We start from the raw sequence: 25355 nt of genomic DNA, 5'->3' as shown, positions 1-25355 counted from the left end.
TATTACACAGATGTAGAGAAACATACTATATTACACAGATGTAGAGAAACATGCTATATTACACAGATGTAGAGAAACATGCTATATTACACAGATGTAGAGAAACATGCTATATTACACAGATGTAGAGAAACATGCTATATTACACAGATGTAGAGAAACATGCTATATTACACAGATGTAGAGAAACATACTATATTACACAGATGTAGAGAAACATGCTATATTACACAGATGTAGAGAAACATGCTATATTACACAGATGTAGAGAAACATGCTATATTACACAGATGTAGAGAAACATGCTATATTACACAGATGTAGAGAAACATGCTATATTACACAGATGTAGAGAAACATGCTATATTACACAGATGTAGAGAAACATACTATATTACACAGATGTAGAGAAACATGCTACATTACACAGATGTAGAGAAACATGCTACATTACACAGATGTAGAGAAACATGCTACATTACACAGATGTAGAGAAACATGCTACATTACACAGATGTAGAGAAACATGCTACATTACACAGATGTAGAGAAACATGCTACATTACACAGATGTAGAGAAACATGCTACATTACACAGATGTAGAGAAACATGCTACATTACACAGATGTAGAGAAACATGCTACATTACACAGATGTAGAGAAACATGCTACATTACACAGATGTAGAGAAACATGCTACATTACACAGATGTAGAGAAACATGCTACATTACACAGATGTAGAGAAACATGCTACATTACACAGATGTAGAGAAACATGCTATATTACACAGATGTAGAGAAACATGCTATATTACACAGATGTAGAGAAACATACTATATTACACAGATGTAGAGAAACATACTATATTACACAGATGTAGAGAAACATACTATATTACACAGATGTAGAGAAACATACTATATTACACAGATGTAGAGAAACATGCTATATTACACAGATGTAGAGAAACATGCTATATTACACAGATGTAGAGAAACATGCTATATTACACAGATGTAGAGAAACATGCTATATTACACAGATGTAGAGAAACATACTATATTACACAGATGTAGAGAAACATGCTATATTACACAGATGTAGAGAAACATGCTATATTACACAGATGTAGAGAAACATACTATATTACACAGATGTAGAGAAACATACTATATTACACAGATGTAGAGAAACATACTATATTACACAGATGTAGAGAAACATACTATATTACACAGATGTAGAGAAACATACTATATTACACAGATGTAGAGAAACATACTATATTACACAGATGTAGAGACACATACTATATTACACAGATGTAGAGAAACATGCTATATTACACAGATGTAGAGAAACATGCTATATTACACAGATGTAGAGAAACATGCTATATTACACAGATGTAGAGAAACATGCTATATTACACAGATGTAGAGAAACATACTATATTACACAGATGTAGAGAAACATACTATATTACACAGCTGTAGAGACACATACTATATTACACAGATGTAGAGAAACATACTATATTACACAGATGTAGAGAAACATACTATATTACACAGATGTAGAGACACATACTATATTACACAGATGTAGAGAAACATGCTATATTACACAGATGTAGAGAAACATACTATATTAACGGATATTAACGGTATCCCCTGCAAAACGATGCATGCCAGTGCTCACCTCCCACACCAGTCTGTGGGGTCATTCAGATCTGATTGCTGCTGTGCACAGCGGGCGATCAGATCTGAACTGCGCATGCGTATGCACCGCAGTGCGCAGGCGCAAGGGACGGCTGCAACGGGGATTGCAAGTCAGCGACAGGATTGTGCGAAGGATCCACTCGCACGGGCCTTCGAAAGGAGATTGACAGGAAGATGGCTTTTGTGGGTGACAACTGACCGTTTGCGGGAGTGGTTGGAAAAACGCAGGCGCGTCTAAGCGTTTGCAGGGAGGGTTCCTGACGTCAACTCCGGTCCCGGACAGGCTGATGTGATCGCAGCGGCTGAGTAAGCCTGGGCAGCTCAGAGACTGCACAAGATCTGTTTGTACAGCTCTGCTACACATGCGATCACACACTTGCACAGCTAAAATACACTCCCCTATGGGCGGCGACTATCTGATCGCAGCAGTGCAAAAGTTGCTGCCCAGCGATCAGATCTGAATGACCCCCTTTTCAGGGACGTTTTTCTCATTTTCGGCAGGATTTGTTTTATTAATCCTCTGTCTCAATGCTGTACTGTATATAGTTCATAGAGTAAATATTTTAAGACTCTGAAAAAATGTTGGAAACAGGACAAACCAGGCAAAACGACTCAACGTGTTCTAGAGCGTCATGAGATAGGACTGTTCTAGCAAAGATGGAACATACAGTATTGTCACCCTGGTCCTAGTTCATGTATAAACATCAGGCTGCCCGGTGCTTGTGCTACAGTACATGCTGGGGTGCACTGGGGTGTCTCTAGGGGATGCGTTCAATTTACCTATAACCAAAACCCTGACAACCACTGACCGACGGTCAAAATCCCGACATGGTCAAAATACTGATATTTAAAATACAGATAAGGTCAAAATACCGACATTTAAATGTCGACAGGTCAAAAAGTCAACACACGTTTTTTCATGATTTTTTTCATTGAAACCGACTTGTTCACACTTTAGCATCCTAGTGGAACTGGAGGGGGAATATAATAGTGTGCCGAGCGCAGCGAGGCACCGTGCCCCGAAGCATGACGAACGCAGCGAGCCATGCTAGAGGATGCGGTACACTTATACGGTGCCCATGTCGACCTACGTCGACATACACATACACACACAAAAAAAATTGTGTAGACTTTTTGACCTGTTGACATTTTAAATGTCGGTATTTTGACCTTGTCGGTATTTTAAATGTCGGTATTTTGACCATGTCAGGATTTTGACCGTCGGTGAATTGTTGTAAGTATTTTGACCGTCGGTATTTTGATTGTAGGTATTTCATACTAAACCCGTCTCTAGGATGCTGTCTTGTCAGTACAGTATTACAGTCTACAGATGCCACTGCTGATAACTCTATGACGGAATGCCCTTATCCCACTGCAGCGCATACAGAGGGGGAGCAACATTACAGTACAGAGGGGGAGCAACATCACAGTACAGAGGGGGAGCAACATTACAGTACAGAGGGGGGAGCAACATCACAGTACAGAGGGGGAGTAACATCACAGTACAGAGGGGGAACAACATTACAGTACAGAGGAGGAGCAACATCACAGTACAGAGGGGGAGCAACATCACAGTACAGAGGGGAAGTAACATCACAGTACAGAGGGGGAGTAACATCACAGTACAGAGGGGGAACAACATTACCGTACAGAGGAGAAGCAACATCACAGTACAGAGGGGGAGCAACAATACAGTACAGAGGGGGAGCAACAATACAGTACAGAGGGGGAGCAACATTACTGTACAGAGGGGGAGTAACATCACAGTACAGAGGGGGAGAAACATTACAGTACAGAGGGGGAGAAACATTACAGTACAGAGGGGGAGAAACATTACAGTACAGAGGGGGAGCAACATCACAGTACAGAGGGGGAGTAACATCACAGTACAGAGGGGGAGCAACATCACAGTACAGAGGGGGAGCAACATCACAGTACAGAGGAGGAGCAACATCACAGTACAGAGGGGGAGCAACATCACAGTACAGAGGGAGAGCAACATTACAGTACAGAGGGGGAGAAACATTACAGTACAGAGGGGGAGAAACATTACAGTACAGAGGGGGAGCAACATCACAGTACAGAGGGTGAGCAACATCACAGTACAGAGGGGGAGCAACATCACAGTACAGAGGGGGAGCAACATCACAGTACAGAGGAGGAGCAACATCACAGTACAGAGGGGGAGCAACATCACAGTACAGAGGGAGAGCAACATTACAGTACAGTGGGGGAGCAACATTACAGTACAGAGGGGGAGCAACATCACAGTACAGAGGGGGAGCAACATCACAGTACAGTGGGGGAGCAACATCACAGTACAGAGGGGGAGCAACATCACAGTACAGAGGGGGAGCAACATCACAGTACAGAGGGGGAGCAACATCACAGTACAGAGGGGGAGCAACATCACAGTACAGAGGGGGAGCAACATTACTGTACAGAGGAGGAGCACATCACAGTACAGAGGGGGAGAAACATTACAGTACAGAGGGAGAGCAACATCACAGTACAGTGGGGGAGCAACATCACAGTACAGAGGGGGAGCAACATCACAGTACAGAGGGGGAGCAACATCACAGTACAGAGGGGGAGCAACATTACTGTACAGAGGAGGAGCACATCACAGTACAGAGGGGGAGAAACATTACAGTACAAAGGGGGAGAAACATTACAGTACAGAGGGGGAGCAACATTACAGTACAGAGGGGGAGCAACATCACAGTTCAGAGGGGGAGCAACATCACAGTACAGAGGGGGAGCAACATCACAGTACAGAGGGGGAGCAACATTACAGTACAGAGGGGGAGCAACATCACAGTACAGAGGGGGAGCAACATCACAGTACAGAGGGGGAGCAACATTACAGTACAGAGGGGGAGCAACATTACAGTACAGAGGGAGAGCAACATTACAGTACAGAGGGGGAGCAACATTACAGTACAGAGGGAGAGCAACATTACAGTACAGAGGGGGAGCAACATGAACAGTACAGAGGGGGAGCAACATTACAGTACAGAGGGTGAGCAACATCACAGTACAGAGGGAGAGCAACATCACAGTACAGAGGGGGAGCAACATCACAGTACAGAGGGGGAGCAACATCACAATACAGAGGGGAGCAACAGTACAGTGGGGGAGCAACATTACAGTACAGAGGGAGAGCAACATTACAGTACAGAGGGGGAGCAACATTACAGTACAGAGGGAGAGCAACATTACAGTACAGAGGGGGAGCAACATTACAGTACAGAGGGGGAGCAACATTACAGTACAGAGGGGAACAACATTACAGTACAGAGGGGGAGAAACATTACAGTACAGAACCCATTACTTCACTTATATCTTTTGTTTTATGTTGGCGTCATTTAATAAAATAAAATTCAAATGCTGCTGGTCATTGCTGAGTACCGCATGCTGGTCACTGGAGAAAATAATATATTGGTCATAGGGGGAACATGCCTGAAATAGTAAAGATAAAAGTGCAAGCCTGGATTTGCTACTTTTTGGAGCTTTTTTAAGGACCAAGGGGCAAGTGTGATAACGCAACTCACGTCAACGTGGCACTGTACCCCAATGTGCTCTGCCACTCTCATTGCACAGCGGGGGCAGGGCTGTGATGATGCATTTTGCTGCGAAATGCGTTGCAAAGACCCCTCCACACCCACTTTAAATAAATTAAGGAGAAGGGCCTCCTAAGAGAGGGGGCGAGTGTATTCGGGTATCTCCTGGAAATTCCAGGAGAGTAGGAAAGTATTCTTATGGGGTGTAGCTGGAAAGTAACATGAGTAACACATTGTAGCAGTTATAGGTGTTGTGACAATATTGTTTCTGTACCCGGAATAAGGTTGTAACGTCAGGTAAGTATAACCGACTGTTCTCTGTCCAGAATAACAATGGCCGATACAGAAGCCATTAAAATGGTAATATAGAATATACATATTTGTGACTGATTTCAGAACTACGCGGATGAGACTTTGGCTCTGTGTGACCCGTCTAAGCCCCCGGTGCCCCCGCTGCAGCACTACCTTGAGAGGCCAATAAACAGAATACACCGCTATCAAGTCATTATCAAGGTGAGAATTATATACGTCCTGCTGATTGGTGCCCTCACCCTACAGAGGGTGATATCGCCAAAGGGGTGTAAGTGGCTGCAGGGAGGGTATACAGTACTGTACGTCATACCAAAATATTAATCATTACAGGGGAACATACATGTAACAGTTCCCCACATTGTCCTTTAGCATGGATCACATGTCAGTAATGTGGCTGGGACCAGATCATGACACTCCTTGGTTTAATGCTTCTCCAATGCTCCGATATTACTGTAATCATGATCTTCCCAGGAAATGATCCGGAACAAAGCCAGGAATGGGAAAAACTGTACCCTGCTGGAGCAGGTCTACGCCATTGTGTCGGCGCTTACCCGGAGGGCGGAGAACTTCCTGCATGTGTCAATGATCGAGAACTACCCTGGGACGTTGGAGGCGCTGGGAGAACCCATCCGACAGGTACCAGCTCATCAAGTCCGCTGTAAGGCTTAGCAAGCTAGACAAAGAGAAGTGACGTTTCCAACGACACAAATCACGAATATTCCCGCCATTTGTAGAATGTGGAGAGGAAAGATGAGACCCTGCCGCTACAGTTATCTGATATATGTGCCTGGGTAGGGTTTACGATTAAGGCTTTGGCTCATGATAGTTGTGGGTCTAGCAGTTGGGCTTATGTTAGATCTGTCTAATATTTGGAATAGAGAACATGAGGTTAATATTGAGCTTCTTATTCTATTGTTTTTAGCATTGCCAAAAGCAAATTACTTGCAAGAGACACCCGCTTTAAGCACTGGGTATTTGGTCTACCTGATACGGTGAGAAATAAGGTTTTTGGGGCCTAGTTACCCAGATATCTGCTGGTTGCCCACCTGGTCTGCAGTGGGGTCCAACAAATGCCACTATTTCCATCTTTATTTCAAATAACCTTGAATTCTATAATCTACGAGGCTTAACATAATAAACTCACCAGCAGTGACGGACCTACCCCCTCTGCAAGAGTAATATCCGGTACAGGGTCTGAAAGCAAGGGAAGCCCTATCAGTGTCTCTCCACACATGCTGTGGATCACACAGGTGTTTATAAAACCAGATTGGGGGTCTCGGTGGAGTAGGGCGTAATGGGGGATCACCAGACTCTCCTCTAAGTGTTGCCGTGTCACCCCCTCCCTTCCTCATAAGAAAGTTTACTCAACATTTCCCAAAGTACAATTAATGACCGTAAATATCCAGGTTTTTTTTAGGGAATAGATACATTTTGGGGAAAGAACATAAAAATTAACGGGATAGTGAAATCCTGTTTTCAGTAATATTGTGTTATCTGAACCAAAAGAGCCAGTACATAGGGCCTAATTCAAGGTTGATTGCAAAACAACATTTTCCTCTAATGGGCAAAACCATGTGCACTGAAGGTGTGGCAGATGTAACATGTGCAGAGAGAGTTAGATTTGGGTGGGTTATTTTGTTTCTGTGCAGGGTAAATACTGGCTGCTTTATTTTTACACTTCAATTTAGATTTCAGTTTGAACACACCCCACCCAAATCTAACTCTCTCTGCACATGTTACATCTGCCCCACCTGCACTGCACATGGTTTTGCCCATTAGAGGAAAATGTTATCTTGCAATCAACCTTGAATTAGGCCCATAGTCCGATGGCATGTAAATCCGCCCATAGGCTGGATATACTCACCATCCTGCACATGTATGTACATGTGGCAGAAGTGTAAGTGGAGTATTTGGGGCATAATTCCATCTCCTTTCATATGTAATTTGTCCTTTGGCGCAGGGTCATTTCATCGTATGGGAAGGAGCTCCCGGCGCTCGAATGGCCTGGAAGGGACACAACCGCCATGTTTTCCTGTTCAAGAATTATCTCATCATCTGTAAAGCCAAGAGAGACACCAGGACGGACACTTACAGCTACGTCTTCAAGAACATGATGAAGGTATGAGTCTCTCTGGTCTACGCCTTGCGCCGTATCTAAATGTTAAGTCTCCCCTTTATTCCCCCATCTCATTCCTGTGAGACACCTGCCTAAGCTCACTGTTTCCTCCTCAGCTGACGAACATTGACGTGAATGATCAGGTAGAAGGAGATGACCGGGCGTTTGAGATATGGCATGAGCGAGAGGACTCGGTCCGCAAGTACCTGCTGCAGGCCCGAACGGTCATCATCAAGAACTCGTGGGTGAAAGAGATCTGCGGCATACAGCAGCGGTTCAGCCTCCCACTGTGGAGTAAGCCACGTTCTTGTGTGTGTCACGTGTACAGTATTACAGGGGCTCCACCGATTGTAAATCAGAATAGGGCTTTTGCAGGGCTGAAGGGATATTAATGAGATATTACTGTATGCCTATAGATTCCCTAAGCATGATCATTACCTCAACATGTGCCACCACCCAAGGAGCAAAGCTGAGAACCAGCAGTTGGTCAGCCCATCACCCACTCCCGTTTATTAATGATTAAGAGTTGTTTACAGATGTGCGGTTCGGTTCTCCAGAAATCCGAATCCACACAAATTTTGTGCATCTGAACCGAACCAAAACCCAGTCCGGATCTTCCCGCGGTTCGGAATTTCCAATCCAAATTTCCGTTTTCGGATTGCAAAAATTAAATTTTAGCTGTAACCATTGTTTCGCCATGCTGCCTACTGGCCACTTCATCCAACTTGAGGCCACAGGCAGCAGACTCCCCCAGGTCAGCTCCCACATCCCCCAGGTCAGCTCCCACATCAGTAGCAATGGTATGTATTGCTATAGCGAGGTCAGTGTCGTAAACAGCACTGTGCAACATGTTCCTACTATTTCCGTTTCTAAAACATAAATGGGGGACATCAATTGTTCTCTCTTGCCCAGAGCAATAAAATATCTGGCCGTGATGCATGCAGGTAACGTCACATAGGGGGAGATGTATCATGCTTTGGAGAGAGACCAAGGGCCTAATTCATACCCGATCGCAGATGTGCGAAAAAAGCGCACATCTATGATCAAAATATTTGACATGCGCACAGGGCAAGTCCGCCCCGCATGACGGGTCCTGCCCCCCCCCCCCCCCACACCCCGTAGATATGCGAAAGCATCGCACGGCGGCAATACTTTCGCACCTGATGAGTAACTCTCTGCCTACGCAGCCTAGCTACCTGTCATGTTTAGGGTCACAGCAGCTGCATGTGCTGTCACGCAGCTGCTGTGGCCCGCCCTAGCAACGTCACGCAGATGCTGTTGTTGTCCGGACCCCCCCCCCCCCATCCCAATGCCGTCGACACGCCTGTGAAGGCAGCCAGCTACCCACTATATTTAGGATTATTTAGGATCGCAGCAGCTGCGTGTTCTGTCACACAGCCACTGTGGCCCGCCCTAGCGGACCGCACCCCCCAACGCCAATGACACACCGCCGACTGCCCAGCAACCGCCTCTGCCTATCAATCAGGCAGAGGCCATCGCACAAGTGAGACGCCATCGCATCTCACTGTGTGTGCACGCGCAGTGCGGCTTCTGCGTTTGCGCACACTTTACCGGCCTTCAGCCTGCGTACTCTGCAGCTGCGGCGACCAGGTCTGAATTAGGCCCAAAGTACCATCCAATCAGCTCCGTCCTAACAGTCATTTTCAAACACAGCCTGTAACATGGCAGTTACGTAGGAGCTGATTGGCTGGTACTTCATCTCTCTCCGCTGTACCACTTTTCAAGGCTTAGTACATCTGGCCCTTGGTCTTGATACATCTCCCGCATAGTCAGATCAGATGCAGTAGGCTTTTACCAAAGACTATGGGGAGTACAGTAGATACCAATATCAGGAACAACTGTAGATCTTTAGGTCCACCAAGAAGATGAACACTATTTTTATAGTCAGTGGTCACTAATAAAATGACATAAGTAGTTTCCACGAGTTATTGTATATAGTGCTAAGCCTGTTTGTAGATCACCTACCTGGAGGAGGGTTACCAATGTGTTGTCTCTGTGTATTCTACAGATCCCCCACACTTTATCGAGGTGCTGGCAGATTGCACAGCCGAGTTGGGGGAGACGGTGAAATTGGCCTGCCGCATTACAGGAACCCCAAAGCCCACAGTCACCTGGTACAAAGGTAATTCCTGCCACTGGAGCGAGCGAGAGGCTGACATGACACAAGTACAGCTGACTTCTACTATGCCAGGAGATAAGAGTGATGGACTGACTGACGTGTTCCCCTTGCCAGTGAGTGGGTGAGAGACATTATACGCTATCAGAGTCATTGTATTTCTCCTCTCACAGATGGGCGCGCGGTGGAGGTGGACCCACATCATATCATCATCGAAGATCCTGACGGCTCCTGTACCCTCATCTTGGACAACATGACGGGCGCCGACTCTGGACAATACATGTGTTTCGCCACCAGTGCCGCTGGATATGCCAGTACCCTAGGGAAGATCCTTGTTCAAGGTGATTATATTGACCTAGCAATGATGATGGTGGACATCTATGTAGCTGTGCTGGTGGGCCTGTGGTCAGGGAGTTTCTACTGATACCCAGGCAAGCAGGACTTGTTGGACGAGGGAGTGTGATGCTCCTCGGTCAGCCTGGGCCTGAGATGGGGGTCAGCGAGGAAGGGAGTCTGAGGGTGAGAAAGCACAGTGTGATGGGGGCATATCCCTGTAAAGGAGCGCATGACCTCACAGTCAGATGTTGCCAGTGTTTGGTGCATTACGAGAAGGGTACAAGACCGCTCAGTTTGGCATTTTCAAGAATTTGTGGTAAATAATTAGTGTATACAAATGGGAGAAGAAGGACACCTCTCCAGTATACAAACTTATCAGGACATAAGGCTGATTTCACTGGGCGCTGAGCGATACTCGGATGTCCCTGCGATACTGGCCCAGAACGCAAAGGGCTAACTTACCGTGTGTTAGTTGACTAGAGGAACTTAGGTGTATATTCCTGAAGCAGTGAATAGAGTGGAGAAGTGTGGAGAAGTTGCCCATGGCAACCAATCAGCTGTTCCGTATAATTGTATATTGTGCAAATTATAAATGTTACTTCAATGCTGATTGGTTGCTATGGGCAACTTCTCCACTGGCTCACTTCTCCACTCTTATCACTGCTTCATGAATAGACCCCCCAGAGCCCACATAAACCGGGCGCTTAAACCAGGCACATATACAGTCGTAGCTTGTGGATGTAAATATGCTATTTCTCTAACGTCCTAGTGGATGCTGGGGACTCCGTAAGGACCATGGGGAATAGACGGGCTTCGAAGGAGACTGGGCACTCTAAGAAAGATTTAGTACTACTGGTGTGCACTGGCTCCTCCCTCTATGCCCCTCCTCCAGACCTCAGTTAGAATCTGTGCCCGGACAGAGCTGGGTGCATTTTAGTGAGCTCTCCTGAGCTTGCTAATAAGAAAGTATTTTAGTTAGGTTTTTTTTTATTTTCAGAGAGCTTCTGCTGGCAACAGACTCTCTGCTACGTGGGACTGAGGGGAGAGAAGCAAACCTACTAACTGCGGCTAGGTTGCGCTTCTTAGGCTACTGGACACCATTAGCTCCAGAGGGATCGAACACAGGAACCTAACCTTGGTCGTCCGTTCCCGGAGCCGCGCCGCCGTCCCCCTTGCAGAGCCAGAAGACAGAAGCCGGCGGGTTGAAGCAAGAAGACGTCAAAATCGGCGGCAGAAGACTCCTGTCTTCATATGAGGTAGCGCACAGCACTGCAGCTGTGCGCCATTGCTCCCACACTAACCCACACACTCCGATTACTGTAGAGAATCGTAAGAAAAAGAGGAGTGAGAACAATACTCATTGTTCCGGATTGGCCAAGAAGGACTTGGTACCCGGAACTGCAAGAAATGCTCACAGAGGACCCATGGCCTCTGCCTCTCAGACAGGACCTGTTGCAACAGGGGCCCTGTCTGTTCCAAGACTTACCGCGGCTGCGTTTGACGGCATGGCGGTTGAACGCAGGATCCTAGCGGAAAAAGGCATTCCGGATGAAGTTATTCCTACGCTGATAAAGGCTAGGAAGGACGTGACAGCAAAACACTATCACCGTATATGGCGAAAATATGTTGTCTGGTGTGAGGCCAGGAAGGCCCCTACAGAGGAATTCCAGCTGGGCCGGTTCCTGCACTTCCTACAGTCTGGAGTGACTATGGGCTTGCAGTTGGGGTCCATAAAGGTCCAGATTTCGGCCCTATCCATTTTCTTTCAAAAGGAACTGGCTTCTCTTTCTGAAGTTCAGACGTTTGTTAAGGGAGTGCTGCATATTCAGCCCCCTTTTGTGCCACCAGTGGCACCTTGGGATCTCAACGTGGTGTTGGGTTTCCTGAAATCCCACTGGTTTGAGCCACTTAAGACCGTGGAGCTAAAGTATCTCACGTGGAAGGTGGTCATGCTATTGGCCTTAGCTTCGGCTAGGCGTGTGTCAGAATTGGCGGCTTTGTCATGTAAAAGCCCCTATCTGGTTTTCCATATGGACAGGGCAGAATTACGGACTCGTCCGCAATTTCTGCCGAAGGTGGTGTCATCTTTTCATTTGAACCAACCTATTGTGGTGCCTGCGGCTACTTGTGACTTGGAGGATTCCAAGTTGCTTGATGTAGTCAGGGCTTTGAAGATCTATGTAGCCAGGACGGCTGGAGTCAGGAAGACTGACTCGCTGTTTATCCTGTATGCATCCAACAAGCTGGGTGCTCCTGCTTCAAAGCAAACCATTGCTCGCTGGATCTGTAACACGATTCAGCAGGCTCATTCTGCGGCTGGATTGCCGCGTCCAAAATCAGTGAAAGCCCATTCCACAAGGAAAGTGGGCTCTTCTTGGGCGGCTGCTCGAGGGCTCTCGGCATTACAGCTTTGCCGAGCAGCTACTTGGTCGGGTTCAAATACATTTGCTAAGTTCTACAAGTTTGATACCCTGGCTGAGGAGGACCTTGTGTTTGCCCATTCGGTGCTGCAGAGTCATCCGCACTCTCCCGCCCTTTTGGGAGCTTTGGTATAATCCCCATGGTCCTTACGGAGTCCCCAGCATCCACTAGGACGTTAGAGAAAATAAGATTTTACTCACCGGTAAATCTATTTCTCGTAGTCAGTAGTGGATGCTGGGCGCCCGGCCCAAGTGCGGACTTTCTGCAATACGTGTATATAGTTATTGCTTAATAAAGGGTTATGTTATGTTGGCATCCATTGTTTGATGATCTGTTGTTGTTCATACTGTTGACTGGGTAAGTTTATCACAAGTTGTACGGTGTGATTGGTGTGGCTGGTATGAGTCTTACCCTGGATTCCAAAATCCTTTCCTTGTAATGTCAGCTCTTCCGGGCACAGTTTCCTTAACTGAGGTCTGGAGGAGGGGCATAGAGGGAGGAGCCAGTGCACACCAGTAGTACTAAATCTTTCTTAGAGTGCCCAGTCTCCTGCGGAGCCCGTCTATTCCCCATCGTCCTTACGGAGTCCCCAGCATCCACTACGGACTACGAGAAATAGATTTACCGGTGAGTAAAATCTTATTTTTTCTGCATCCTTTAAAGGTTAGTAACTTGCTATATAAAGAACAAGACACGTGTACTGGGATTCCTGCCTCAGCGTGTAGCATAATGCAGTAGAAGCAGTATATTATAATTTATCCTCCTGATTCCAAATGCAGCCCCAGGTAGAGAGACTCTCCGCTCACCCCTCGTCTCACGTCAGGAGATATCTTTCCTGTGACTCAGAACTGAGATATAACCCAGAATAGAGTTCACGGCTGTCGCAGTGAGTCACACATAGGCTACAGTCATTTATTCACGACACAGAAGATAACTGTGAAAGTGATATGCATTGCTTTATAGCCCGAAAATCTAAAGGATGGAAAAAGCTAAATATGTTCAACCCATTCGTTGTCTTATTAGCAGCAGACGTGGCGCATTTTAAGTGCGAATGACGCGTAGACGTGAAGGCGGCCATTTTGTGGGTGATCCACTGTGCAGCCAGTCATGTGATGTCCACACTGTACCAAGCACCTTACATCATCAGGGAACAAGGGTTGTACAACCATGGCCGTCCTCATGCACCAAAGAGAGAGAGGAATGTATCCAGAGACGCAGCCAGAACTTTGTGGGCCCCATATAATTTTGAAGGGGCCCCTCCCCAAAGCTTCTAGAAAGACACCTATCGCTGTTGCGGTTGTTCTTTTTATTCTCCATCGTAGTGCCCTAGTTAATTTTCTGCCCCCTGGGTAGTGCCATTGTTCATTTTCTGCCCCATAACAGTGCCCTAGTTAATTTTATGCCCCAAAGTAGTGCCCGTGTTCATTTTCTGCCCCATAGTAGTGCCCTTGTTTATTTTCTGCCCCAAAGTTGTGCCCGTGTTCATTTTCTGCCCCATAGTAGTGCCCTTGTTCATTTTCTGCCCCAAAGTAGTGCCCGTGTTCATTTACTGGCTCTTGTTCATGTTCTGCCCTTTAGTAGTGCCCTAGGTAATTTTATGGGCTGGACACTAATGCTTAGCAGGCAATTTTAGCATATTGGATGACAAATATATGTCCTAGGTCTGGGTCCCCCCTAAGCCTCTGGGGACCAGCGCAATGGCACCCCTTGCACCCACTATAGATACGCCCATGAATGTATCTGACCAGCGCCCGTTCTTTTGACGCCTACTGTCCTTCTGTCTTCAGACAGCACCAAGACCTGCCAGACGTCCTTCCTCATTAGCCTCAGAATTGGGGGGAGGGGGGTGCTGGCAGCCAGTCCGCTCTGGCTTTAGAGATAAGAGGGTTACGTCGTGGAATTGTTGGGGGTGAGAATGACAGAGTCGCTGAATCAGGGATTATGCTATTTGCATGCAGAGTAGTGAGATGATGATGAGCAGGTGTATGGAGTTATATATAACTGGCGCGCTCAGAAATCACCCTTATTATACGGTTACATCTTACCCAGCAAATATGTTTTCAACAGAATGTAATAAATCTCTGTGTTTAGCAGTTTTAAAATATTCTCTTTATTCAGCGCCAGCTTCTTCTCAGATGAGCTGGATTAATATGCACCGTTATTGTCTTCTCATGGTTAACATAAAGGTTTCCCTGTGTGCTCCCTATGGGGAGATTTCTCAGACCTTCTAAAAAAAAAAATACAAAGGACAAAAGCAGACGTTACTGATAGCAACCAATAAGCTGTCATCTCTCTAGAACATTCTATAAAATGGAAGCTGGAATCTGATTGGTTGCTAAGGGCAACAGCAGCACCACTTGTCCCTGTGTGTCTGATCTATGCTGTACTGTAAGAGAGATGGAGTCTCAGGGGAAGTAACGGTCTGCAGGACATATCAGAACATATGGGGGTGACTAAGGCTTGTCATTGATCTTACTGGGCAGGAATGAGTTTTGTGCCTCCTGTGAGGTTACATTGGGGTCTATTTATGAAGCAGTGAAAAGAGTGGAGAAGTGAGCCTGTGGAGAAGTTGCCTATGGCAACCAATCAGCTGCTCCATACAATTATATAGTAGTATTATTATTATTATTATTATTATTATTATTATCCTTTATTTATATGATGCCACAAGGGTTCCGCAGCGCCCAATTACAGAGTACATATGCAAATAATCAAAACAGCAAAACAGTGACTTACAGTTGAAGACAATATAGGACAAGTACAGGGTAACTAAGCATAACTACACCAGTAGTCGACATAGAGATAAGTTTCAAGGTGGCCAAAAAACTGCTGGATTTGGTGCAGTTGAGGATTATTAAAGTAAGAAAAGGATAAGCACATGAGGGAAGAGGGCCCTGCTCGTGAGAGCTTACATTCTAAAGGGGAGGGGTAGACAGACAGGGGTGACACAGACAGGGTACATAGAGAGTGTAGAACAGAGGGTTAGAATGAGATTTGGCTGGGTTTGGTGAAGAAGTGGGTCTTAAGAGCCCATTTGAAGTTTTGTAGAGAGGTGGAGAGTCTGAGGGGGAGAGGTAGGGAATACCAGAGAAGTGGTGCAGCATGTGAAAAATCTTGGAGGTAGGAGTGGGAGGAAGTAATCTGTAGGCAGGAAAGTCGGCGTGCATTAGCAGAGCGAAGAGGACGGGTGGGAGAGTAAAGGGAGATCAGGTCAGAGATGTAGATGGGAGAGGAGTGGGTGAGGGCTTTGTAAGCGAGTGTGAGAAGCTTGAAATGGATTCTGAAAGGGAAGGGGAGCCAGTGAAGGACATGTAAGAGAGGAGAGGTGGACGTAGTGCGATTGGTGAGGAAGATGAGCCGGGCAGCAGCATTGAGGATAGATTGGAGTGGAGAGAGGTATTTGCCAGGAATGCCAGTCAGGAGCAGATTGCAGCAGTCCAGTCTGGAGATGACCAGTGAGTGGATAAGAGTCTTAGTAGCATCCTGGGTGAGAAAGGGTCTGATCATGGAAATATTTTTTAGATGAAAATGACAGGTTTGTGAGAGGTGCTGAATGTGTGATGTGAAGGAGAGGGAGGAGTCAAGGATTACGCCAAGACAGAGTACTTGGGGGCTAGGGGAGATAGTTGTGCCATCAATAGATAATAAGATAATAGTATTCTAATTATAAATGTTACTTTAATGCTCATTGGTTGCCATGGGCAACTTCTCCACTGGCTCACTTCTCCACACTTTTCACTGCTTCATGAATACCCCATTAATTATCACTAGTCCCAGTAGGAGCTCAGTGTTACCCTTCTCTGGAGCAGCGCTATTAGAGTTTATGAAGAAGTTTACATAACGAATCTGTCCCTAACTTCCGTCTTACTAACGATGTAACCGTGCATCCACAGTACCACCAAGGTTTGTCAACAAGCTCCGCAATGCCTACTTCGTGGATGGCGAAGATGCACAGTTCTCTTGTACCATCGAAGGGGCGCCGTATCCACAAATAAGGTGAGTGGTCGTCATGACGTAAGTAAATTATCTATTTAGCCGCTTCCCCTAAGGAAGGAAAATCCTGCATGGATATTGGTGGTCATTCCGAGTTGTTCGCTGGGTAATTTTCTTCGCATCGCAGCGATTTTCCGCTAACTGCGCATGCGCAATGTTCGCACTGCGACTGCGCCAAGTAAATTTGCTATGCAGTTAGGTATTTTACTCACGGCATTACGAGGTTTTTTCTTCGTTCTGGAGATCGTAGTGTGATTGACAGGAAGTGGGTGTTTCTGGGCGGAAACTGGCCGTTTTATGGGAGTGTGTGAAAAAACGCTACCGTTTCTGGGAAAAACGCGGGAGTGTCTGAAGAAACGGAGGAGTGTCTGGGCGAACGCTGGGTGTGTTTGTGACGTTAAACCAGGAACGACAAGCACTGAACTGATCGCACTGGAAGAGTAAGTCTGGAGCTACTCAGAAACTGCACAGAAAAATCTTTTCGCAATATTGCGAATCTTTCGTTCGCAATTTTGATAAGCTAAGATTCACTCCCAGTAGGCGGCGGCTTAGCGTGTGCAATGCTACTAAAAGCAGCTTGCGAGCGAACAACTCAGAATGAGGGCCATTATGCGCTGAGATCTGCGCCAGAGTGTGTATTCCTTATACGTGTGTCAGTAAAACATGACGACAGATTGAATTTTTATAGACGAGTGACCTTAGTTTGGGTTATGGCAATGAGAATGCAGACTGCGTATTGCGCACGTGTGTGGTGGAAACGTTAGCCGGGCGAATTGTCCCCCATGACTGGCGGCATAATAGTATCTCACAGGAAATGTCACAGGAGAAAGGAATAAATTATATGGAAATCATGGACAGACGTAAGAGGGAATGACGGAATAAGCAACGTTATTGCACTTACTAACATAAATCTAATAAATTAATGTTGTGAATACGTATAGAAATAGCGGGGAAAGATATCCTCATCTTATCAGATTGCGTCATTTGCATCTCGTCCAGCCGTCACACTGCGGCCGTCCTGCGATATTGGTCGCGGAACAGACTTCTAATATCTTTATATTTTACACTATTGGAGGGGATGTACCAAGCTTCGGAGAGAGATGGAGTGGAGAAATGACCCAAAGCACCCAATCAGATTCTGGCATTTCATAGACTGTGCTAGATAAATGACTGTTCAAATCTGATTGGTTCCTTGGTGCAACTTCTCCAGTTTATCTCTCTCCATTGCTTGATACATTTCCCCCAGTGTGCGTTGTGCTGCGTATTTCACTGTTTTAGTTTTTAACGAGTAAGCATTTCCATTACATCTTCTATTTGTCTCCTTTAATACAATTATATCAATTGCTTCATGGTACAAAGTCACACAACACTGAGTAAAGTGATAATGACATGCAGTCAGCTAAATAAAACTACTTTCTGCCGACCCAAGGAAACAGACTAACACTGTGCAGAAATGTACAATAATCCACTGCATCCGCGATTCTCACCGTGGATGCTGCAGCAGAGTTTGGATTGGTCGGTTGCGGTGGCTTTAATGAAAAAGGCCCCATTGTCGTGAGGTTGGCACCGTAGCCTCAGGCTGTGATGCCGTCTGTGTAGAGAGACAGCACGTAGCAACCCTCTCCTGATGCTGTGCCCGCAGGTGGTACAGAGACGGGTATCCTCTGACAGACTCCACCAAGCACCAGACATACACCGAGCCGAGGAGCGGAACGTTGGTCCTGGTTATAAAGAACGCCACTAAGGAGGACGTTGGCCATTATGAGTGTGAGGTACGTTCTCCTAGTGTCTCCGTGTTCATGTGGTCTACATCCTATGTTTATTAATTCATGTTTCTACGCAATGACGATGTTCACGCAGCTGAGCGAACGCACTGCGCACGTGCCGGGGTACCTCCTCAGTGCCGCTAGCAGTGAGGATTATATCGCAGAGTGATTGACAGGAAGGGGCCGCTTGGGTTAGGTAACCGAAGGTGGAGTAGAGCTCTTTGTCCCTATGAAGATAATGGCCACGGTTTGTACAGCAGCCATAGCCCGTAGGGAAATATAACTGCAGGTGACAGAACCGATTGCAGGAAGGAGGTTTAGGAAAAGGTCCCCTCAGCCTGGGAGATACAGATGTGTCCTTTTACACTGCGGCTTTAGTTGCGCCAAACAGCCCCTCTCCGTGTGCCAGTTCTCGCTTAAAATGTGCATCTTATTTGCAGAAATAAAACAATTGGGAGCGTCTGAATTACTTTGCTACATTACGCTGATCAATGTGATGTACGCCACGGGTTCACTACGGCTGGCCGGCGGTCGGGCTCCCGGCGACCAGCATCCCGGCGCCGGGAGCCCGACCGCCGGCTTACCGACAGTTTGGCGAGCGCAAATGAGCCCCTTGCGGGCTCGCTGCGCTCGCCACGCTACGGGCACGGTGGCGCGCTACGCGCGCCACACTATTTTATTCTCCCTCTATGGGGGTCGTGGACCCCCGCGAGGGAAAATAATTGTCGGTATTCCGGCTGTCGGGCTCCCGGCGCCGGTATACTGAGCGCCGGGAGCCCGACCGCCGGCAAACAGAAGACCACCCGTACGCCACTTGTACGTCTGTATGCGGCTGAGTCTGAATCTGCATAAGAAGTAGTGATGTGCACCGGAAATTTTTCGGGTTTTGGTTTTGGATTCGGTTCCGAAACCGTGTTTTGGATTCGGACGCGTTTTGGCAAAACCTCCCTGAAATTTTTTTGTCGGATTCGGGTGTGTTTTGGATTCGGGTGTTTTTTTACAAAAACCCCTCAAAAACAGCTTCAATCATAGAATTTGGGGGTCATTTTGATCCCATAGTATTATTAACCTCAATAACCATAATTTCCACTCATTTCCAGTCTATTCTGAACACCTCACACCTCACAATATTATTAGTCCTAACATTTGCACCGAGGTCGCTGGATGACTAAGCTAAGCGACCCAAGTGGCCGACACAAACACCTGGCCCATCTACGAGTGGCACTGCAGTGTCAGACAGGATGGCAGATTTAAAAAATAGTCCCCAAACAGCACATGTTGCAAAGAAAAAAAGAGGTGCAATGAGGTAGCTATGTGACTAAGCTAAGCTACCCAAGTGGCCGACACAAACAGCTGGCCCATCTAGGAGTGGCACTGCAGTGTCAGACAGGATGGCAGATTTAAAAAATAGTCCCCAAACAGCACATGTTGCAAAGAAAAAAAGAGGTGCAATGAGGTAGCTGTGTGACTAAGCTAAACGACCCAAGTGGCCGACACAAACACCTGGCCCATCTAGGAGTGGCACTGCAGTGTCAGACAGGATGGCAGATTTAAAAAATAGTCCCCAAACAGCACATGTTGCAAAGAAAAAAAGAGGTGCAATGAGGTAGCTGTGTGACTAAGCTAAACGACCCAAGTGGCCGACACAAACACCTGGCCCATCTAGGAGTGGCACTGCAGTGTCAGACAGGATGGCAGATTTAAAAAATAGTCCCCAAACAGCACATGATGCAAAGAAAAAAAGAGGTGCAATGAGGTAGCTGTGTGACCAAGCTAAGCGACCCAAGTGGCCGACACAAACACCTGGCCCATCTAGGAGTGGCACTGCAGTTTTCTAGCAAGAGGATAAGTGCTTCCATCCTCATGTGAATCTGAACCACTAGCCATGAACATAGGCCAGGACCTCAGCCGTTCCTTGCCACTCCGTGTCGTAAATGGCATGTTGGCAAGTTTACGCTTCTCATCAGACGCTTTTAATTTAGATTTTTGGGTCATTTTACTGAACTTTTGTAGTATACTTGACGACACAGAGGTAGAGCAATGGACTACTGTACCATACGGCTATATATATATATATATACTGGTGGTCACAGCAAAATTCTGCACTGTCCCATCCTACTATATACTGCGCACAACTAAAATGCAGCACAGGTATAGCTGCATAGTATACTTGACGACACAGAAGTAGAGCAGTGGACTACTGTACCGTACTGCTATATATATACTGGTGATCACCGCAAAATTCTGCACTGTCCTCCTACTATATACTGCGCACAACTAAAATGCAGCACAGGTATGGATGCATAGTATACTTGACGACACAGAGGTAGAGCAATGGACTACTGTACCGTACTGCTATATATATACTGGTGGTCACAGCAAAATTCTGCACTGTCCCCTCCTACTATATACTGTGCACAACTAAAATGCAGCACAGGTATGGATGCATAGTATACTTGACGACACAGAAGTAGAGAAATGGACTACTGTACCATACTGCTATATATATATATACTGATGGTCACAGCAAAATTCTGCACTGTCCCCTCCTGCTATATACTGCGCACAACTAAAATGCAGCACAGGTATGGATGCATAGTATACTTGACAACACAGAGGTAGAGCAATGGACTACTGTACCGTACTGCTATATATATACTGGTGGTCACAGCAAAATTCTGCACTGTCCTCCTACTATATACTACAATGCAGCACAGATATGGAGCATTTTTCAGGCAGAGAATGTAGATATTTTCAGCACACTGAGCACAGATATTTGCAGCACACTGAGCACAGATATTTGCAGCACACTGAGCACAGATATTTGCAGCACACTGAGCACAGATATTTGCAGCACACTGAACACAGAAACTGAGAGAACGCAGCCACGTCCTCTCGCTATCATCTCCAAAGCACGAGTGAAAATGGCGGCGACGCGCGGCTACTTATATAGAATACGAATCTCGCGAGAATCCGACAGCGGGATAATGACGTTCGGGCGCGCTCGGGTTAACCGAGCAAGGCGGGAAGATTCAAGTCTGCCTCGGAACCGTGTAAAATGAGTGAAGTTCGGGGGGGTTCGGATCCCGAGGAACCGAACCCGCTCATCACTAATAAGAAGTGCTCCAATGCATCTGCTGCGTCTTTTTCTCTCCATTGTGTCTCATCTGTGACTCTGCACGTGTGTAACACTAATTCCTGCGCGGTTACAGCCACAGCCCGGTGTATGTAGTGCACTGTGAGTGGCGTTTTGCTGCGTCTGTGATGTAAATAAGATGCAAGATGTAAAGAAACAGACTCCACGCTACACATCTCAGAGCGTCTCAGTCGCGCTGGGTGTCTCGCAATGTGTAGTGTCTAGACGTTAGGTGTGTGAGGACACATCTGTAAGATATAACCAGGACGGTCACCGGCTAATGAGCTCTGAGCAGGAGTGAGGGGAACCAGACAGCTACAAATTCCATTGTTACCCATACATAGATTCTAATTAGGTAAAGATATATAAATGTATGCAGATAATTATCGGGGATAGAGAGGCCGTCACCTGATCATTAATAAATCCAAAAAAGTAACTTAAGAAATACCCCAGAATAAATGCAAGGGATGCGCCAGAAGTGGCCTCGATATTCTCTGTCCTGGGGATCTATTATCTGTACAGTAAGTCCATATAGACCAATGTAAAATAGCTCTGGATTTTGCTCCATGTGGCCTTTGTTTCAAGAACACACATTGGGGGTCATTCCGAGTTGTACGCTCGCTAGCTCCTTTTAGCAGCTTTGCACACGCTAAGCCGCCGCCTACTGGGAGTGAATCTTAGCTTATCAAAATTGCGAACGAAAGATTAGCAGAATTGCGATTACACACCTCGTAGCAGTTTCTGAGTAGCTCCACACTTACTCGGCAACTGCGATCAGTTCAGTGCTTGTCGTTCCTGGTTTGACGTCACAAACACACCCAGCGTTCGCCCAGACACTCCCCCGTTTCTCCAGCCACTCCCGCGTTTTTCCCAGAAACGGTAGCGTTTTTTCGCACACACCCATAAAACGGACAGTTTCCGCCCAGAAACACCCACTTCCTGTCAATCACATTACGATCACCAGAACGAAGAAAAAACCTCGTAATGCCGTGAGTAAAATTCCTAACTGCATAGCAAATTTACTTGGCGCAGTCGCACTGCGGATATTGCGCATGCGCATTAGCGACTATTCGCTCCGTTGCGAAAAAAAAATAACGAGCGAACAACTCGGAATGACCCCCATTATTCCACTGCAGATAGAAGTAACAGCAGGAATATAGTAAATAGTCCTGAATTCCGTGTTGTTGCCGCGGTAGCATCCAGCGACTCGCTGTATTAAGAAGGTTCCTGCTGTACAATCCTGTTATCTCTTCATTCTAGCTGACAAACAGACTGGGGTCAGCGCGCAGCGCAGCGGAGCTGAACGTACAGACAGCGGCGTCACTGGCCCAGGAGAGGAGAGGAGACCAGATCATCACCATAGAAGGTAAGGTGCCTCAAAAAGAGAAGTGTTGAAAGTTTATTTTTATCAATTAACAAAAACCAAAGTGAATGAACAGAAGAGAAATCTAAATCAAATCAATATTAGGTGTGGCAACCGTCAGAGAAGTATCAATTCTTCTAGGTACACTTGCACACAGTTTTTGTAGGAACTCTGCAGGGAGGTTATTGCAAACATCTTGGAGAACTGACCACAGATATATAGTAATTCAACATGATTGATGAAAGTACTTATAAAAGAACAGTCCACTATACATGTACATATTCATCATTAGTGCTATGTTAGTGTTTGCAGTTTTCCTGGCTTAGTACTACAGGGTGTGTGTTCCCATTTTTAGATGTAAGGACCTGTTATTTTTATAGGCTATTTTTTATTATTATTAATTTAGTACATCCGTTGCTTCATACCATGTATACAGCCATTTTGTGGACTGTACAGTTATTCAGAATGCAGCCTATCAAATCACTAGTAAGTAGTAACCAATTATATAACTGAGAACACATCCTATTCATTTACTAACCAGTGACATCACTCAGAACACAACCTATCCATTCACTAAGAACCAGTGACATCACTGAGAGTGCAGCCTGTCCAATCACTAGAAGTCAGTGACATCACTGAGAGTACAGTCTATCCAGTCATTAGGAGCCAGTGACATCACGGAGAGTGCAGCCTATCCCAATCACTAGGAGCCAGTGACATCACTGAGAGTGCAGCCTATCCCAGTCACTAGGAGCCAGTGACATCACTGAGAGTGCAGCCTATCCCGGTCACTAGGAGCCAGTGACATCACTGAGAGTGCAGCCTATCCCAGTCACTAGGAGCCAGTGACATCAATGAGAGTGCAGCCTATCCCAGTCACCAAGAACTAGTGACATCAGTCAGAACACAACCTATCCATTCACTAAGAACCAGTGACATCACTGATAGTGCATCCTGTCCAATCACTAGAAGCCAGTGACATCACTGAGTGTGCAGCCTATCCAGTCACTAGGAGCCAGTGACATCACTGAGAGTACAACCTATCCATTCATTAGGAACCAGTGACATCACTAATACTGCAGCCTATCCATTCACTAGGAGCCAGTGACATCACTGAGAGTGCTGGCTATCCAGTCACTAGGAGCCAGTGACATCACTGAGAGTGCAGCCTATCCCAGTCACTAGGAGCCAGTGACATCACTGAGAGTACAACCTAACCATTCATTAGGAACCAGTGACATCACTGAGACTGCCGCCTATCCATGCACTAAGAACTAGTGATATCACTGAGAGTGCAGCCTATCCATTCACTATGAGCCAGTGACATAACTGAGAGTACAGCCTATCCAGTCACTAAGAACCAGTGACATCAGTGAGAGTGCAGCCTATCCAGTCACTAGTAGCCAGTGACATCACTGATAATGCAGCCTATCCAGTCGCTAGGAGCCAGTGACATCATGGAGAGTGCAGCCTATCCAGTCACTAGGAGCCAGTGACATCACTGACACTGCAGCCTATCCATGCACTAAGAACCAGTGAGATCACTGAGAGTGTAGCCTATCCAGTCACTAGGAGCCCATGACATCACTGAGAGTGCAGCCTATCCAGTCACTATAAACCAGTGACATCACTAAGTATGTACCCTCTCCAGTCACTAGGATCCAGTAACATAACTAAGAGTACAGCCTATCCATTCATTAGGAGCCAGTGACATCACTGAGAGTGCATCCTATCCATGCGCTAAGAACCAGTGATATCACTGAGAGTGCAGCCTATCCAGTCCCTAAGAACCAGTGACATCAGTGAGAGTGCAGCCTATCCAGTCACTAGGGGCCAGTGACCTCACTGAGAATGCAGCCTATCCAGTTGCTAGGAGCCAGTGACATCACTGATAGTGCAGCCTAGCCAGTCGCTAGGAGCCAGTGACATCACTGAGAGTACAGCCTATCCATTCATTAGGAGCCAGTGACATCACTGAGACTGCAGCCTATCCATGCACTAAGAATCAATGATATCACTGAGAGTGCAGCCTATCCATTCACTATGAGCCAGTGACATAACTGAGGGTGCAGCCTACCCAGTCACTAAGAACCAGTGACATCAGTGAGAGTGCAGCCTATCCAGTCACTAGGGGCCAGTGACATCACTGAGAGTGCAGCCTATCCAGTCACTAGGAGCCAGTGACATCACTGAGAGTGCATCCTATACAGTCACTAGGAGCCAGTGACATTACTGAGAGTGCAGCCTATCCAGTCACTAGGAGCCCATGACATCACTGAGAGTGCAGCCTATCCAGTCACTAGGAGCCCGTGACATCACTGAGAGTGCAGCACTATAAACCAGTGACATCACTAAGTATGTACCCTCTCCAGTCACTAGGATCCAGTAACATAACTAAGAGTGCAGCCTATCCAGTCACTAGAAGCCAGTGACATCATTGAGAACACAACATATTGATTCGCTAAGAACCAGTGACATCACTAGGAA

General features: G+C 46.4%; 1 protein-coding gene across 3 annotated transcripts in view; it reads left to right on the top strand.

Moving 5' to 3' along the window:
- Positions 1–25355, top strand: part of OBSCN (obscurin, cytoskeletal calmodulin and titin-interacting RhoGEF) — a 370748-nt gene that overhangs the window by 328909 nt on the left and 16484 nt on the right. For 2 of the 3 annotated variants that reach the window (XM_063924540.1, XM_063924539.1), the window contains exons 92-100: positions 5685–5801; positions 6072–6236; positions 7561–7719; positions 7833–8010; positions 9746–9859; positions 10027–10194; positions 16504–16606; positions 18246–18375; positions 22766–22871. In XM_063924540.1, coding sequence (XP_063780610.1) covers positions 5685–5801; positions 6072–6236; positions 7561–7719; positions 7833–8010; positions 9746–9859; positions 10027–10194; positions 16504–16606; positions 18246–18375; positions 22766–22871 — 1240 coding nt within the window. Of the gene's footprint in view, positions 1–5684; positions 5802–6071; positions 6237–7560; positions 7720–7832; positions 8011–9745; positions 9860–10026; positions 10195–16503; positions 16607–18245; positions 18376–22765; positions 22872–25355 lie in introns of those variants that run through there. The other variant, XM_063924541.1, reaches the window with a different exon arrangement.

This window comes from Pseudophryne corroboree, chromosome 5 (assembly GCF_028390025.1).
Source record: "Pseudophryne corroboree isolate aPseCor3 chromosome 5, aPseCor3.hap2, whole genome shotgun sequence".
Classification (NCBI taxonomy): Eukaryota; Metazoa; Chordata; class Amphibia; order Anura; family Myobatrachidae; genus Pseudophryne; species Pseudophryne corroboree.
The sequence above is the reverse complement of the archived record's forward strand: the minus strand, read 5'-3'. Positions and strand labels throughout refer to the sequence as shown.